General features: G+C 49.6%; 2 protein-coding genes across 2 annotated transcripts in view; both read left to right on the top strand.

Annotated features, from left to right (window-relative positions):
• The first annotated feature begins 440 nt into the window (after positions 1 to 440).
• On the top strand, positions 441 to 5,291 carry PSMB8 (proteasome 20S subunit beta 8). Its single transcript, XM_024766390.1, has 6 exons — positions 441 to 638; positions 2,399 to 2,546; positions 2,706 to 2,817; positions 3,902 to 4,031; positions 4,406 to 4,610; positions 4,999 to 5,291. Exons 1-6 carry the CDS (start codon positions 492 to 494, stop codon positions 5,085 to 5,087), a joined length of 831 nt encoding a protein of 276 aa, XP_024622158.1. The 5' UTR covers positions 441 to 491; the 3' UTR covers positions 5,088 to 5,291.
• Positions 5,292 to 6,853: 1,562 nt separating this feature from the next.
• Positions 6,854 to 14,920, top strand: part of TAP2 (transporter 2, ATP binding cassette subfamily B member) — a 14,215-nt gene continuing 6,148 nt past the window's right edge. Inside the window, exons 1-10 of the mRNA XM_024765912.1 lie at positions 6,854 to 7,014; positions 7,275 to 7,775; positions 7,856 to 7,970; positions 10,196 to 10,326; positions 10,557 to 10,762; positions 11,322 to 11,519; positions 11,675 to 11,803; positions 13,728 to 13,916; positions 14,054 to 14,227; positions 14,409 to 14,568. Coding sequence (XP_024621680.1) covers positions 7,283 to 7,775; positions 7,856 to 7,970; positions 10,196 to 10,326; positions 10,557 to 10,762; positions 11,322 to 11,519; positions 11,675 to 11,803; positions 13,728 to 13,916; positions 14,054 to 14,227; positions 14,409 to 14,568 — 1,795 coding nt within the window. The 5' untranslated portion in view covers positions 6,854 to 7,014; positions 7,275 to 7,282. The remainder of the gene's footprint in view (positions 7,015 to 7,274; positions 7,776 to 7,855; positions 7,971 to 10,195; positions 10,327 to 10,556; positions 10,763 to 11,321; positions 11,520 to 11,674; positions 11,804 to 13,727; positions 13,917 to 14,053; positions 14,228 to 14,408; positions 14,569 to 14,920) is intronic.

Below are 14,920 nucleotides of genomic sequence, written 5' to 3'. Positions count from 1 at the left end.
GTCCTCAAGACTCAGTGCCCCCACGTACTCCAATCCCTCCCCTACTTTTATAAAGCGATGCTCCTAGGCACACCCCTCCCCCATTCCCGGTTTGAAACTGCTCCCAGGTTCTCACTGACTTCCAGATTTCTGGTTAAGGCTACGCTTTTGATGCTATGACCCCTGCCCACCCCATAACTGTCCCCGGAGGATGCCCCAGCCTGTCGGTGTCTCTTACAGTAACCTCATCGCCCAGGGAGCTTTCGAGCTGCTCGCTCTCTTTCTTCCTTCCTTCTGGCAGTCTGTCACCCCCGTTTCCCTAATTTCCATGAAGGCGGATCAGAGAAGCCTGTCCCCAGCATAATACTCCTGGTCCCCATACGCCCACTGGACACTTCTCGAGAAGGGCAGGGGGATGTGGAAAAAATTCTGGTTCCCTCCCCTTAAGGCTTCGGGCTTTCGCTTTCACTTCCTCCTCCGAGAGCCGCCAGATCTCCGGGTGCTGGGCGGTCATGGCGCTGCTGGACGTGTGCGGAGCCCCGCGCGGGCAGCGGGAGGACTGGGCTTTCCCTCACGCGGGAAGCCGGCAGCGCTCGGACCCCGGTCACTACAGTTTCTCTCTGCGATCTCCGGAGCTCGCCCTCCCCCTGGGAATGCAGGTCAGGGCTGTAAGGAAATCCCGTGGGAGGCGGGCAGGAGGGAGCAGAGTAATGGAGGGTCTGCCTTGAGACTGTCCGGAGTTGGGGAAATGCGGAGGGGGCCATCCTTTAGTCTAGCAGAGCCACGTCCAGGGTCTAGGGCCGGAGCCAGGGAAGAGGCCACGTGGGACTTGGGGGCTGGCCGCCTGAGGGTTAGGAGGGGCAGATTAGGACAAAGAAAGAGAGGTGAGCGGGAACGGGGCTCCCATCGGGAGACCAGAGAGCTTTCCTGCCCGTTCTCCATCACAAACAAATCACCAAGCTTTTCTCATGGGCCTATCCTATGATACAGGGGCTGTGTAGTGTCTTGCAAAACCTATGAACTTGAGCGTTTAGCCTGGGCTCAGCCACTCACAGTTGTGTGCCTTGGATCAAGTCCCTTAGTCTAGGTCTTGGGTCTCTCTTCTGTAAAATGGGGATAATATTCATAAAACGTTTTTCCTGAGGGTTAAATGACCTATGAATGGAAAACCATTACAGTCACCCTTAAAATGTTTAGTTATGGTAGCACTTTTTTTTTTTTTATGTATCAGAGATGTCAATTTATTGTAAAACACAATTAATACTTTCCAGAAACATGGTTTTATCATCAAGTAAGAGTCACAATCCCAGCTGCGAATGAAGACTTTATCAAATCACCTTTATTTTAATCTGAATTCAGAATACCTCTCCCTGTGTACCAAGTGTGTTCTTTTTCCAGTTTTCTAGGAAGTAAGGTACACAGAATTTGAGTTCAAAGTTGGGAGAGTCAGTTTAGCTTATAAACAGATGGACTAACCAAAAATCTATGCTAAATTTTCGCTGTTTATTCATTCATTCATTCAACAGATATTTATTGAGTACTTACTATATGCCAAACTCCACTCCTTGTGCTAGGGGTAGACACATGTTAAAACAAGACAGACAAGATCTCTGTTTACATTTTGCAAGGAAGCCAACAAAAAACAAATGAAGATAAGACAATTTCAGGAAATTAAAGTGTTTTAATGAAAACCTTTAAAAACAATGAGATAAAAAATCGGGGGAGGTATTTTGGGAGACACTCATAGACGGTCTCTCTAAAGGAGCAACAGAGTGGAAACCTTAATAAAGAGAAGAAACCATCCAGGCAAAGCTTCAAAGTATTGCAGGCCAACAGCAAAGACCCTGAGGCTAAAATGAGCTTGGCTCATCCTGAGATTTAACATTTGTAGTTAATACAACTGATTGTATATTTTATTTTAATTAATTAATAGTTCAAATATATTAAAAATTAAACTTGAAACAAACTTGAAGTATTTCCACTGAATGCTGCTGTCTTACAAGACACAGTCTGCCCTAAATAAATGCATCTATATCTCGGCTACACATTAACATCAATTATAGGGCAATTAAAAAAAATACCAGTGTCCAGGTCCCACCCAAGACCAACTGAATCAGAATCTCAGGATGTTTTAAAATTGCCCAGATAATTCTAATACAAAATGAGAGTTGAAAGCCATTGTTCTAAGTTAATCTAGAGTAGCACTTAGTCTATTGTGCTGGCATATGGAAAAGGTTGGTGTCATGGCCTCTTCTTTCTCTTCTCCCAAACCATTTCCTTGTAGAGCTAGGTTATTAACTGTTTCATTTATTGGTGGTTGGAGAATTTCTGGGTATCTCCTTCCTCTAAATTCTTTTCCTGGAGTGTCCAGCTTCAGAAGTTTTCAGTGGCCCTTTCTCTGCCTTTTCTATCTCCTTAGCCCACTGAATTCTTCCGGTCCCTGGGTGGGAATGGAGAAAGGAACATTCAGATCGAGATGGCTCATGGCACGACTACGCTGGCCTTCAAGTTCCAGCATGGGCTGATTGTGGCTGTGGATTCTCGGGCCTCGGCCGGGAATTACATTGGTGAGTGTGTGTTCTTCAGCTGGCAGAATCTGGGGAGCTGGGCCCTCCTCTCAGCAGGAGCCCAGCATCTACACCAAAGTGGGGCCAGATATTGTTTTAGGACACACAGGGAGAGCTGTGGGGTCATTCCTCCTCTCCCCAAACGCCATCTTCTTCCAGGCACATTAACGGTGAACAAGGTGATTGAGATGAACCCTTACCTGCTTGGCACCATGTCTGGCTGTGCAGCTGACTGTCAGTACTGGGAGCGTCTGCTGGCGAAGGAGTGCAGGTAGGCCTAGCCCCTTACCTCCCTTCTAAGCCTGGATTCTTCATCTTCCAGATCACTGCTCCTAACTGCCCCCAGCATCTTAGTGCTAATGTCATATTTCACAAAACAGCCTTTTGGTGGTTAAAAACCTTCTCCCAAATCTCAGCCTGTGCTCCTGCCAAGAAGCCAGATCATTTGTCAATTATCAATATTTAGCACCAATAGCATCGACCCTGGTGGGGTCCTATCATTTACTGGGATTTCTTTTTTAAATTTTATTTATTTATTTATTTTGGCTGCATTGGGTCTTCGTTGCAGTGCGTGGGCTTCTCTCATTGCGGTGGCTTCTCTTGTTGCAGAGCACGGGCTCTAGGTGAGCGGACTTCTGTAGTTGTGGCACGCAGGCTCAGTAGTTGTGGCTCACGGGCTCTAGAGCGCAGGCTCAGTAGTTGTGGCACACGGGCTTAGTTGCTCCGCTGCATGTGGGATCTTACTGGACCAGGGCTTGAACCCGTGTCCCCTGCATTGGCAGGCAGATTCTTAACCACTGTGCCACCAGGGAAGTCCCTACTGGGATTTCTTTATGTGTTTTTTTGTTGTTTCTTGTTTTCTTTTTTCCCGTACGCGGGCCTCTCACTGTTGTGGCCTCTCCCGTTGCGGGGGTCCGGACGCGTAGGCTCAGTGGCCATGGCTCACGGGCCCAGCTGCCGCGGCATATGGGATCTTCCCGGACCGGGGCACGAACCCGTGTCCCCTGCATCGGCAGGCAGACTCGCAACCACTGCGCCACCAGGGAAGCCCTCTTTAGGTGGTTTTGACGACTTCCCTGGTGGTCCAGTGGTTAAGACTCCGCCTTCCAATGCAGAGGGCCCAGGTTCCATCCCTGGTAGGGAACTATGCTTCACATGCCACATAGCCAAAAAATAAAGAAAAGTTAATTCTATATACATTCCAAATCTTTCCCCATCCTTAGATCCTACAAAACCACTCCTTTCAAATGCTTATCTCTTCAATCATTTTCTGCCCATCAAGTGGGCTGCTAGGAGGGCTAGCCTTCTCCTGTCACCTCTAAGTCCTCTCCTGGAACCTTCCTGTTCTCACCCAGGCTGTACTATTTGCGGAATGGTGAGCGTATCTCTGTGTCTGCAGCCTCCAAACTGCTCTCCAACATGATGTGCCAGTACCGGGGCATGGGCCTCTCCATGGGCAGCATGATCTGTGGCTGGGACAAGAAAGTGAGTCCCCTCCCTTCTCCATATTCCCACATGTGGATGAGAGGTCAGTTTCCCCACCTTACACTCCCACTCCCTCCCCTACAGGATACGTGGCACAGAGAACACTCGGTTATAGAACTGTTACCCACTGGCAATTTCTGGGTCTGGATGTGGACCATTGTTTCATAAGCTTGTCCCTTTTGATCAAATAGCTGATTCCAAGTTTGTTTTTCCTCCCTTGAGTTCTATGATTGTTCCCACAGTGTTCTCCTAGTTCAGATGTTCCTGGGGTCAGCCTAAGTCTTTGGTCCACTTCTCATGGCTCACACTTGAATCTGGATGTTACCAACAACTTCCTTTCCACTTCCAACCTAGACCCTTCTTGCATCCTATAGGGGCCTGGACTCTACTACGTGGATGCAGATGGGACTCGGCTCTCGGGAAATATGTTCTCCACCGGTAGTGGGTGCTCCCATGCCTATGGGGTCATGGATACCGGCTATAGACCTGACCTTAGCATTGAAGAGGCCTGTGACCTGGGCCGAAGGGCAATTGTTCATGCCACCCACCGAGACAGCTATTCTGGAGGCGTTGTCAATAGTAAGAGACCAATGCCCTCCTCCCCTGCCACGCCCCTGGGGAGTGAGGAAGAAGGAGGGGGGTTGAGATTGGGAGACATGGGGGAGGCTGAGTGGCAGGGAGCGGGTTTTCAGAGCCTGAAGGGGGCATTGCAATCCCCGTAAAAAGGGCTTTGAGAGTGTGTGTTGCTGTTGTCGCCTTCAACATAACATCATTAGCAGGATCTTGCTGAAGGGAAGGTGACCCTGTTCTTTTTTTTTTTGTGGTACCTCACGGGCCCAGCCGCTCCGTGGCATGTGGGATCTTCCCGGACCGGGGCACGAACCCGTGTCCCCTGCATCGGCAGGCGGACTCTCAACCACTGCGCCACCAGGGAAGCCCGACTCTGTTCTTTCTCCTTTGCCTGCAGTGTACCACGTGAAGGAGGACGGTTGGTTGAAAGTGGAAAGTACAGACGTCAGTGACCTGATGTACCAGTACCATGAGGCCAGTCAGTAATGGTGGCAGTGGTGGACTTGGGGACCTGGGCCAGGTTACACCCCAGGAGAAAGGGGGGCCTGACCTGACCCAGAGATAGAGAACCAGGGGCCACTGGGAGGCAGCGTGTAGTTTATCCTTTTGTGTGTTCTCTGTCTCCATGAGTATCACCCCCAGCCCAACCTTCTGGGTGTCCCGCCAAGCACAATAAAGGAAAACGGTTATAAAAGCCTCTGTGTCGTGGCCTTGTGAGGGCTCTGGGCTGGGCTTGTTGGGAGGAGGAATCAGGAAATAAAGACAGACTTTTCCTGAGAAAAGAGACTCAAACCCCTACCTAAGAAATGGGGTCTCATCAAATATTTCTCTGGGCTTTCCTTCCACTTTCATCTCTCCAGGACCTCGGGAAGGTTCAACGTTGTCTGTGGACACTTAGGTGCAATTAATCCAGGTTAGGCACACAACCTGGAGGCTCCTGTGTAGTCAGTTGTTAATGGTTTGGGTATCTGGGTGTAGTGCGCTTAGAACAACTGTTTCTGACTTGGTAAAGTAGGATGAACAAGCTTCCTCCTCACGTGTGTGTGGTAATTGTAAACACGGTCCCATTTATCTCAAATAACCCCGTGGAGAGATTGGATATTACACGGAAAGATGGACGTTAGGGGTTCCATTTCATGATGGGTCACACTCCATTGCAAGATGACAAGACTGTGATCGAAGTGGAAGAGGAGATAAGGAGGACTCGCTGAAGTTGGAAATATGAGGAAAAGGTAACCAGGTTAGAAAGATGAGACAGAATGAGATTTTCTGAATCACGCTGGGATTTCAGGAAGGAGCAGGACACGGTCACCTCTCCAAGGAGAGTTCGTCAAAGGAAGTAGGAAGCAGCTGAACACGGAGCTTTTTCATTAGAGAGAGATCCTTAAAATCCCAGAATGGACGGGGTTGGAGAAGTTTTAGTAATCCTCTAACTTCAAATCTAAATCTGAAGTGACTCATGGGAGTCGTGCCAGTAACATTTCAAAAGGGTGCATTGGAATCCACGTGGCCCTCCCTCGGGGAATATGTTGAGTCTGGGAGGTGGTTTCAACCGGAAGAGTTATTTCTGGAATAAACCAATCTACCTGCCCCATAGATGGGCTCTGGGTCTGGCAGGACCTATAGAAACCTGACTACTGTGCTAATCAGTGTTAAACGAAGAAACAGAGTCTACTTCCCTCATATGAGGAAGGTGGTTCCACCATGATCTGAGGCGTCTGAACACTTTCTCTGCTCAGGAGCTGTGTTGAGAAAGACAGAGAAGATGTGCAGTGGTGGGGGGCCTTCTCGGCTCAGAATCTGTAAGTGGAAACTCACTTAGGTCCTGGTGAGAGTAGCTGGGCCTTCTGTATAGAAGTCCTGTGTGTTTCTCGCTTGGACTCTGGCTCTGTTTCGTGTGTGTGTGTGTGTGTGTGTGTTTTGTTTGTTTGTTTGTTGTTTTAAACCCCAAGATCCTACATCTGGAACTTGGATTGGGAAAGAGGGCAGTTCTCAAAATAGGTTCAGAGCTGAGGTATGAAAATCCAGCGGTTCTCCAATTACAAAGCATCCCAATCCTCGAAACAGCTCTATTTTACTTAGTGGCAATTTAAAAAACTGCAGCCGTTTCCTATGACAGAGTAACTGTTGCTGAGGGTGGAGACTAACCGGGGCCTGGCACGTGGAACAGGACTCAGGGGTCTGTTCCGCGGGCTGCAAGTGTCGCGCGCCGCCTGCTGGCCGCCGGGCCCAGCACCGGGCACCGGCTGCGGAAGCGAAAGCGAAAGCCGAGGGAGCCCGGCCGCCTTGGCTCGGGGATCCTCGTCCGCCGACAGAGGGGAAACGAAGCGGAGGCGGCGCGAGGGCACTTCAGAGCTCGGCCCCCGGCACGTAAAGGAAAGACCTCCGAGCTGCAGCCCAGAAGTCCCCTCCGGTGAGTTGGTGCGCTCGGGTCTTTTTTTTAGAGGATGAGGCTGCAGGTGGTCAGGCTTCCCAGCTCCCTCTGTCAGGCCGAATGCCTGGGATCCTAGGAGGGAGATACTGATGAGGACCAAGCACTTTTCAGGCATCTTTCAGGGTAGCACTGGGTAATAAAATGGGAAGCCCGTGGACGCGTTCGGCGGAGTGCGAGTGGGGAGGAGTGGGGACAAGGATTGGGACTCACCTCTGTCGTTTCTCACCTTCTACCCCTAGATCTCGCCATGCGGCTCCCTGACCTGAGACCCTGGGCCTTCCTGCTGCTGGCCGACTGGGCGTTACTCTGGCTGCTGCAGGGGACCCTGGGGGCTCTGCTTCCCCGCGGGCTTCCAGGCCTGTGGCTAGAGGGCACCTTGCGACTGGGAGGGCTTTGGTGGCTTTTGAGGCTGGGAGGGCTGCTGAGGTTTGTGGGAGCACTGCTGCCCCCCCTCTGCCTGGGGACCCCTCTGTTTCTCTCCCTGAGGGCCCTGGTCCCGGGGACCTTGAGTGCTCCCCCAGCCAGGGCGGCTTCAGCCCCTTGGAGCTGGCTGCTGCTGGGTTACGGAGCGGCAGGGCTGAGCTGGGGCGTGTGGGCTGTGCTGAGCCCTCCAGGAGCCCGGGAGAGGGAGCGGGGCCAGGAGAACAACAGAGCCTTGATGTGGAGGTTGCTGAAGCTCTCCAGGCCAGACCTGCCTTTCCTGGGTGTGGCCTTCTTCTTCCTCGCTGTTACCGTGTTGGGTGAGTCGGGAGAGGGCGCTGTGACTTGGAGGTGGGAAAAGGCCCTGGGCACCGGCACACTCACTGTTGTCCTCACGCAGGTGAGACCTTAATCGCTTACTATTTTGGTCTTGTGATTGACATCCTGGGAGGTGATTTTGATCCTGATGCCTTTGTCAGCGCCATCTTTTTCATGTGTCTCTTCTCTGTTGCGAGGTAGGTGATGGTGATTTGCTAGCCCCCAATTTTTACAGGGGCCCTCACTTTCCTAACTGTTTTCAGACCCTCTTGTGCCCAAAGCACAAAATACTTAAACTAAAAAATCTGTATTTGTTCATTCACCATTCTGTGTCATGCATCCACTCATTTATTCCTCCGTTCACCACGTGGCTCCAACATCTTCAAAGTTTATATTACTTATTATATAGTTACAGATAGGAGTGAATGTAGTACAAAAGGTGTTTATGTGTCGAATGGAATGTCTCTCAGTTACCTCTCAACATTTTTATCTCCATGAAGTTCCATTTCTCTTTTCTGTCTCCAGCCTCCCACCCTGTGTTTGTTTCCACAGTTATCCAGTTGTCAGGGTGGGCATGTTTCTTCCTCCTGACTCTTCGTCCTTAAGTCATCTTGTCTATCCTGGAAGATCTTACTCTGAGGCTTGTCACCTTTCTTTCCAGCATCTTTACTCTTTTCCACTTCATTTACTTTTCCTTCTGCTTTAAGACGTAGCCAGGAGTCCGCTGTCTACCGACTAAGTAACTAATTAACTAACTGCTTGATAGGGCTGGGTCTAGGATGAGGGGAGTCAGGCACCTAGGCTGCAAAATTTAAGGAGGTGCTTATTCTCAGGGTCGTGCGAATACCTCACTAGCCTTCCCCAAATACCAGCCGGCTGCTTGATCCTGCTCCTTTGATATGGTCATGCTTCATTTAGAATCCCTCAAAAACCAGTTCTTCATTATTTCATACTTACTACTCTTTGCTGAAACTACTTAAAAGTGAACTTCTTAATGATCAAGCTGCTGCTTTTAAAAAAAAATCAGCCCTCAGTTCTCTATGTGTCTGTAGCATCTGGCATCAGAACAATCTCTCTTTTTTAAAAAAATTATTTACTTATGTATCTTATTTATTTGTCTGTGCTGGGTCTTAGTTGCGGCATATGGGTCTCTCAGCTGCAGCGTGCGGGATCTAGTTCCCTGACCAGGGATCGAACCTGGGCCCCCTGCATTGGGAGCTCGGAGTCTTAACCACTGGACCACCAGGGAAGTCCCAGAACAGTCTCTTATGATTGATCTTGTTCTTCAGGTAGCTTTTATGAACTCCCTTTCTACTTTCCAGTCCACTCTCCCTCTTCTGGAGAACCGTCCTCTGGATCCTTAATTATGGACTTTTCTCAGGACTCAGTTCTCTGATCTTTAAGAACATTTTTCCTGTTGAGCTAATGCAGCTCACGTCTGCAGGACATTCCCACATCCAGCCCCAGTCTTGTAATCCAGAGGCCTCCTTGACGTTCCCATTGGATGACGCCCTGTCACCTCAGACTCCATGCACCCAGAACTCCAAGTGCATCCCACTCCCTCGTGGTCTCCTTGAAAATGCCTCCCTCTTCTTATTCCCATTCATGAAACCATCAGTATCCTCAGCTCCAAGCACCAGCATCGTCGCTGCCTTTCTCATGTTCTTGCATTTGCCACACTCAAAACGTGCTCCTATGGCTCCTTTCTCTCCGTTCTCACTGTGATCACCAAAGTCCAAACCCTCACCATTTGATGTCTGAGTATGCCAACAGCCCTCTCAACATGGTCATTAGATTTGTATTAGAAACCCATATTTTGTACAGTTCCTGCCTTTGCGCTTTTACAGTTTTCCTTTGAGTTTGACTGTAAAAATTCACTTGGTCTAAGAGGAATTTTCCAATCCCAAGGACAGTGGAGAGGGAGAACAGCAGGATCCCAGGGCTTTGGAGATGGGAGGGCATTGCTACAGTTCCCACAAGAAAGTATCAATATCTGGAAGTAGGAGGAAGGACGTTGGGGGTGGAGGAAGGAGACCAAGACCAAGGGGAAAGCTGGAGGGATGGCCCTGAGAGAGACCAGGTCAGAAGCAAGCCATAGGCTCTTTCCCTTCACAGCGTCTTTCCATTTCTATTGTACTGTTCCCTCCTGTCTAGAACAGAATGAACTAGTGATGCTGGTGAATCTGTCAGTGTTATGATGTGGTTCCCACAGCTGGCTCACTGTGTCCTCTTTTCTCTTCGTCTGTTGATTCCTGCCCCTCGTGTCTCCCTCGCTCTTATTTATTTCTCTTCTGCTCTCATGATATACTGCCCCCAACTTTGTATTTCTTTTCTTTGCATGCTTTCTCCTCTGCTTCTCTCTCTCCCTCCGTCCTTCTCTGCATCTCTCCTCTTCATCCTCCGCCATCCTCCTTCCCCGCAGTTCACTGTCTGCAGGCTGCCGAGGAAGCACCTTCACCTTCATCATGTCCAGAATCAACCTGCGGGTCCGGGAGCTGCTTTTCTCCTCCCTCCTGTGCCAGGACCTTGCTTTCTTCCAGGAGACTAAGACAGGTAGGGCCTGGAGTCCAGGTCTGGGGTCCCCCAGGACTTCCTTTCCCCTCCACTGCCCTCCCCCTGCATCCCTGGTGCCAAGGCCTGGAGCTGTTTTTCTCTCTTTGGGGACCATGTAGAGAGGCAGTCTCCAGGGAGGGAGGGCTGTGTGAGATTGGGAGCTCAGGAGGGAGTTTCTGGGGGTTCTGCATTACAACACGTGGTTTCCTCACCTGCTTTGTCCTGCCCAGGGGAGCTGAATTCCCGGCTGAGCTCGGATACCAAACTGATGAGTAACTGGCTTCCTCTTAATGCCAACGTGCTGTCTCGAAGCCTGGTGAAAGTGCTGGGACTTTACGGCTTCATGCTCAACCTGTCACCTCGACTCACCCTCCTTTCTCTGCTTGATGTGCCTCTAATGACAGCGGCTGAAAAGATGTACAGTGCTCGCCATCAGGTACGTGTGGATGCTAGGGAATCCCCAGGGAAGAAGAAAGTTCTGCTAGAGGCCTTCTCCAGGCCCTTAGAGGCTTCAGAAGGTCCATGACCCTCTGGGACTTTGTGTGTGTGTGTGACAGAGAGGTGGGGTGGGAAGAGAGGTGGCGGGGAAGAGAGAGAGAGAGGGATTTTCAGGTTATTTTCCATTATAGGTTATTAAAAGATGTTGAATGTAGTTCCCTGTGCTATACAGTAAATCCTTGTTGCTTATCTATTTTGTGTTAGTAGTTTGTATCTGTTCATCTCAAACTCTTAATTTATCCACTCCCCCCTTCCCCCAATTTTGGTAACCATAAGTTTGTTTTCTACGTCTGTGAGTCTGTTCCTGTTTGTATGCAGATTCATTTGTATTATTTTTTTAGATTCCACATGTAAATGATATCATATAATATTTGTCTTTCTCTGTCTGACTTACTTCACTTAGCGTGCAGAGAGCGTTCCAAGGGCTGGAATGGGACGTGGGGGTCGGCTGTCTTCTGCCGAATCAGCCCCTCCTATCTCCTGCCCCACTTTTCCAGGCAGTCCTTCAGGAGATCCAGGATGCTATGGCGAAAGCAGGACAGGTGGTACGTGAGGCAGTTGGAGGGCTGCAGACTGTGCGCAGTTTTGGGGCGGAGGAGCAAGAGGTCCGTCGCTATAAGGAGGCTCTTGACCGATGCCGGCAGCTGTGGTGGCGACGAGATCTGGAAAGGGCCCTCTACTGCCTCTTAAGGAGGGTGAGGAGACTGAGTGGCTGGAGGAAGGGCCCAGGGAGGGGGCAGGGAAAGTGATGGTCCTCTTCCTACAGCTGGTCTGGGGGTCGCTCAGTGTCATAGGGGCAGGGAGGCCAAAGAATGGGAGATTCTCAGGCTCCCTTTCCTTCTCCCTCCAGATGCTGCACTTGGCAATGAAGATTATATTGCTGAGACGTGGGCTGCAGCAGATCCTGGCTGGGGACCTCACCCGGGGCGGGCTGGTCACCTTTCTGCTCTACCAGGAGGAAGTGGGCTCCCACGTGGAAGTGAGTCAGGAGCTGTGCACGCTCTCTTTTCCCGCTTTGTCTTCTATTTGTTCCCCTTAAAAAAAAACAAACAAACTGAAATAACCCCAACTCATTGTGATGGAGAATTTCAAACATGGGCAATAAAAGAGAAAAAAATGATAATATGAACCCCCATGTACCCAACATCTGTTTTGTTTTTTTTTAAATTTTTTTCCCTTTATTTTATTTAAAATTTTTGTTTTATATTGGGGTATAGTTGATTTACAGTGTTGTGTTAGTTTCAGGTGTACAGCAAAGTGAATCAGTTATACACATATCCACTCTGTTTTAGATTCTTTTCCCATGTAGGTCTTTACAGAGCATTGAGTAGAGTTCCCTGTGCTACACAGTAGGTCCTTATTAGTTATCTATTTTATATATAGTAGTGGGTATATATCATAGGATATTGAATATAGTCCTCTCTGCTATACGGTAGGACCTTGTTGTTTATCCCCCAGCATCTGTTTTAACAATTACCAATTCATGGCCAATCTTATTTAATCTGTAACCCCACCCACTTCCCTCCCCCCATATTATTTTGAAGCAAATCCAAGATACGGTTTCGTCTGTAAATATGTATCACTAAATGTAAACATTAAAATACATGTAACCACAAAGCCATGACCACAGCAAGAGAATTAACAACAACTTCACCAAATGCAAGTCAATGATCAGATTTTCACATTTTTCATAGAGGTATATATTACACTGATCTCTTTCTCTCTCTCATGTACATCTGTGGTGACAGCAACCAGTAAAGCTTAGATCCATTAAATCATTTGCGGTGGCAAAATGGTGACACTCCCCCATTCCTTCATTTATTAGAAGCATATCTCAAGGGAGATGTCTCCTCATCTACTGTTTGGTTGCCAAGTGGTACAGTTTGATTAGGAAAGGCACAGTAAGTGTTTAGTTCCTTCCTATATTTACCAGTTTTCAAAAATAATTAGTTACTGGATCTTGGGCTTTATAAGTTTCATAGACACGGATTAAACATCTTTTATGGGGGGAGAGCTGTGCAAAGCAGTCTGGCATCTGCAAAGAGGAGGTGGGCACAGCACCCGCTTTTAAGGAGTTCCCTGTGTAACTCGGCCAGACAGAACTGTGTACGAGTACCTGGAAAGGTCTGGGGATGGAAGGACTCTGGTCTCCATCCTTTACCTGGCAAATTGGAGTAATGGGGTATTGGTGCCCCTTTGAAATTCAAGCAAATTGCCCATTAAGGGGACTTCCCTGGCGGTCCAGTGGTTAGTACTCCATGCTTCCACTGCAGGGGGCACGGTTTGATCGCTGGTCAGGGAAACAGAATCCCACATGCCCTGTGGCACGGCCAAAAAAAAATCGCACATTAACAGTAGGGAATCGGGACTTCCCTGGTGGCGCAGTGGTTAAGAATCCGCCTGCCAATGCAGGGGACACGGGTTTGATCTCTGGTCCGGGAAGATTGCACATGCCGCGGAGCAACTAAGCCCGTGCTCCACAACTACTAAGCCTGTGCTCTAGAGCCCACGAGCCACAACTACTGAGCCCACGTGCCACAACTACTGAAGCCCGCGTGCCTAGAGCCCGTGCTCTGCAACAACAGCAGCCACTGCAATGAGAAGCCTGTGCACCGCAACCAAGAGTAGTCCTCACTTGCTGCAACTAGAGAAAGCCTGTGCACAGCAACGAAGACCCAATGCAGCCAAAAATAAATAAATAAATATACATATCTATATATATGTGTATATATCTATATCTATATCTATCTATCTATCTATATATAAAAGGTAGGGAATCTTTTTTGGATGAGGGGAGAAGCATGGCTGGGGTGGAGTGTGGCAGGGAGGGTGTGAGGAGTTGGGAAGTTGGTTCCTGGTGGAGCTTCCTTTGCTTGGCTGACCCCTGCCTTCCTGTTTTGCAGACCCTGGTGTACATGTTTGGGGACATGCTGAGCAATGTGGGGGCTGCAGAGAAGGTGTTCTGCTACCTGGACCGAAAGCCAAATCTGCCTCCAACTGGGACACTGGCCCCGCCCACTCTGCAGGGCCTGATGGAATTCCAGAACGTCTCCTTTGTGTATCCCAATCGCCCTGACCAGCCTGTGCTCAAGGTGCCCAACGGAGACCCCAGGGAGGGAATCTGGGCCCTTCACGCCCTGAGTGATGAGAAGCTTATCCTTCTCTGATAGAAAGAAGAGGAGAGGGAGGGCAAACAGGCAGTCCCCTAACTCTTTCCTGGCTTTTCTAGGGTCTGACATTCACCCTGCCTCCTGGGAAGATGACCGCACTGGTGGGGCCCAGTGGATCTGGAAAGAGCACAGTAGCTGCCCTGCTACAGAATCTGTACCAGCCCACTGAGGGGCAGGTGCTGCTGGATGGGGAGCCCATCTCCCAGTATGAGCGCCGCTACCTACACCAACAGGTGGGTGGGGAGGAAGGAGAGGGATTGCAGATTGGATGGAGAATTATGTGCAGAGAGCAGGGGGTGGAGACGGGGGAAGAAACACAAGGGGTCCATTGTGAGGTAGGTAGGCGAGGAGGAAAGGAGGGTCCCTGCCATGGGGGTTTCCACATGGTCCTCTGCTCCTGTCGCCTCTGCCCAGGTGGTTTTGGTTGGGCAGGAGCCTGTGCTGTTCTCGGGTTCGGTGAGGGACAACATCACTTATGGGCTGAAGGGCTGCAGCGATGAGAAGGTGCTGGCTGCTGCACAGGCGGCCAGAGTGGAGGAGTTCATAAAGGAAATGAAGCACGGACTTGATACAGGTACCTTTTTTTTTTTTTTTAACATCTTTATTGGAGTATAATTGCTTTACAATGGTGTGTTGGTTTCTGCTTTATAACAAAGTGAATCAGCTATACGTATACATATATCCCCATATCCCCGCCCTCTTGCGTCTCCCTCCCACGCTCCCTATCCCACCCCGCTACTACGTGGACACAAAGCACCAAGCTGATCTCCCTGTGCTATGCTGCTGCTTCCCACTAGCTATCTGTTTACATTTGGTAGTGTATATATGTCCATGCCACTCTCTCACTTTGTCCCAGTTTACCCTTACCCCTCCCCGTGTCCTCAAGTCTGTTCTCTACATCTGTGTCTTTATTCCTGTCCTGCCCC

Source organism: Neophocaena asiaeorientalis, unplaced genomic scaffold (genome assembly GCF_003031525.2).
Source record: "Neophocaena asiaeorientalis asiaeorientalis breed wild unplaced genomic scaffold, Neophocaena_asiaeorientalis_V1.1 scaffold46, whole genome shotgun sequence".
NCBI classification, from domain to species: Eukaryota; Metazoa; Chordata; class Mammalia; order Artiodactyla; family Phocoenidae; genus Neophocaena; species Neophocaena asiaeorientalis.
Note: the sequence above shows the minus strand (reverse complement) of the source record. Positions and strands in the feature narration are given on the sequence as shown.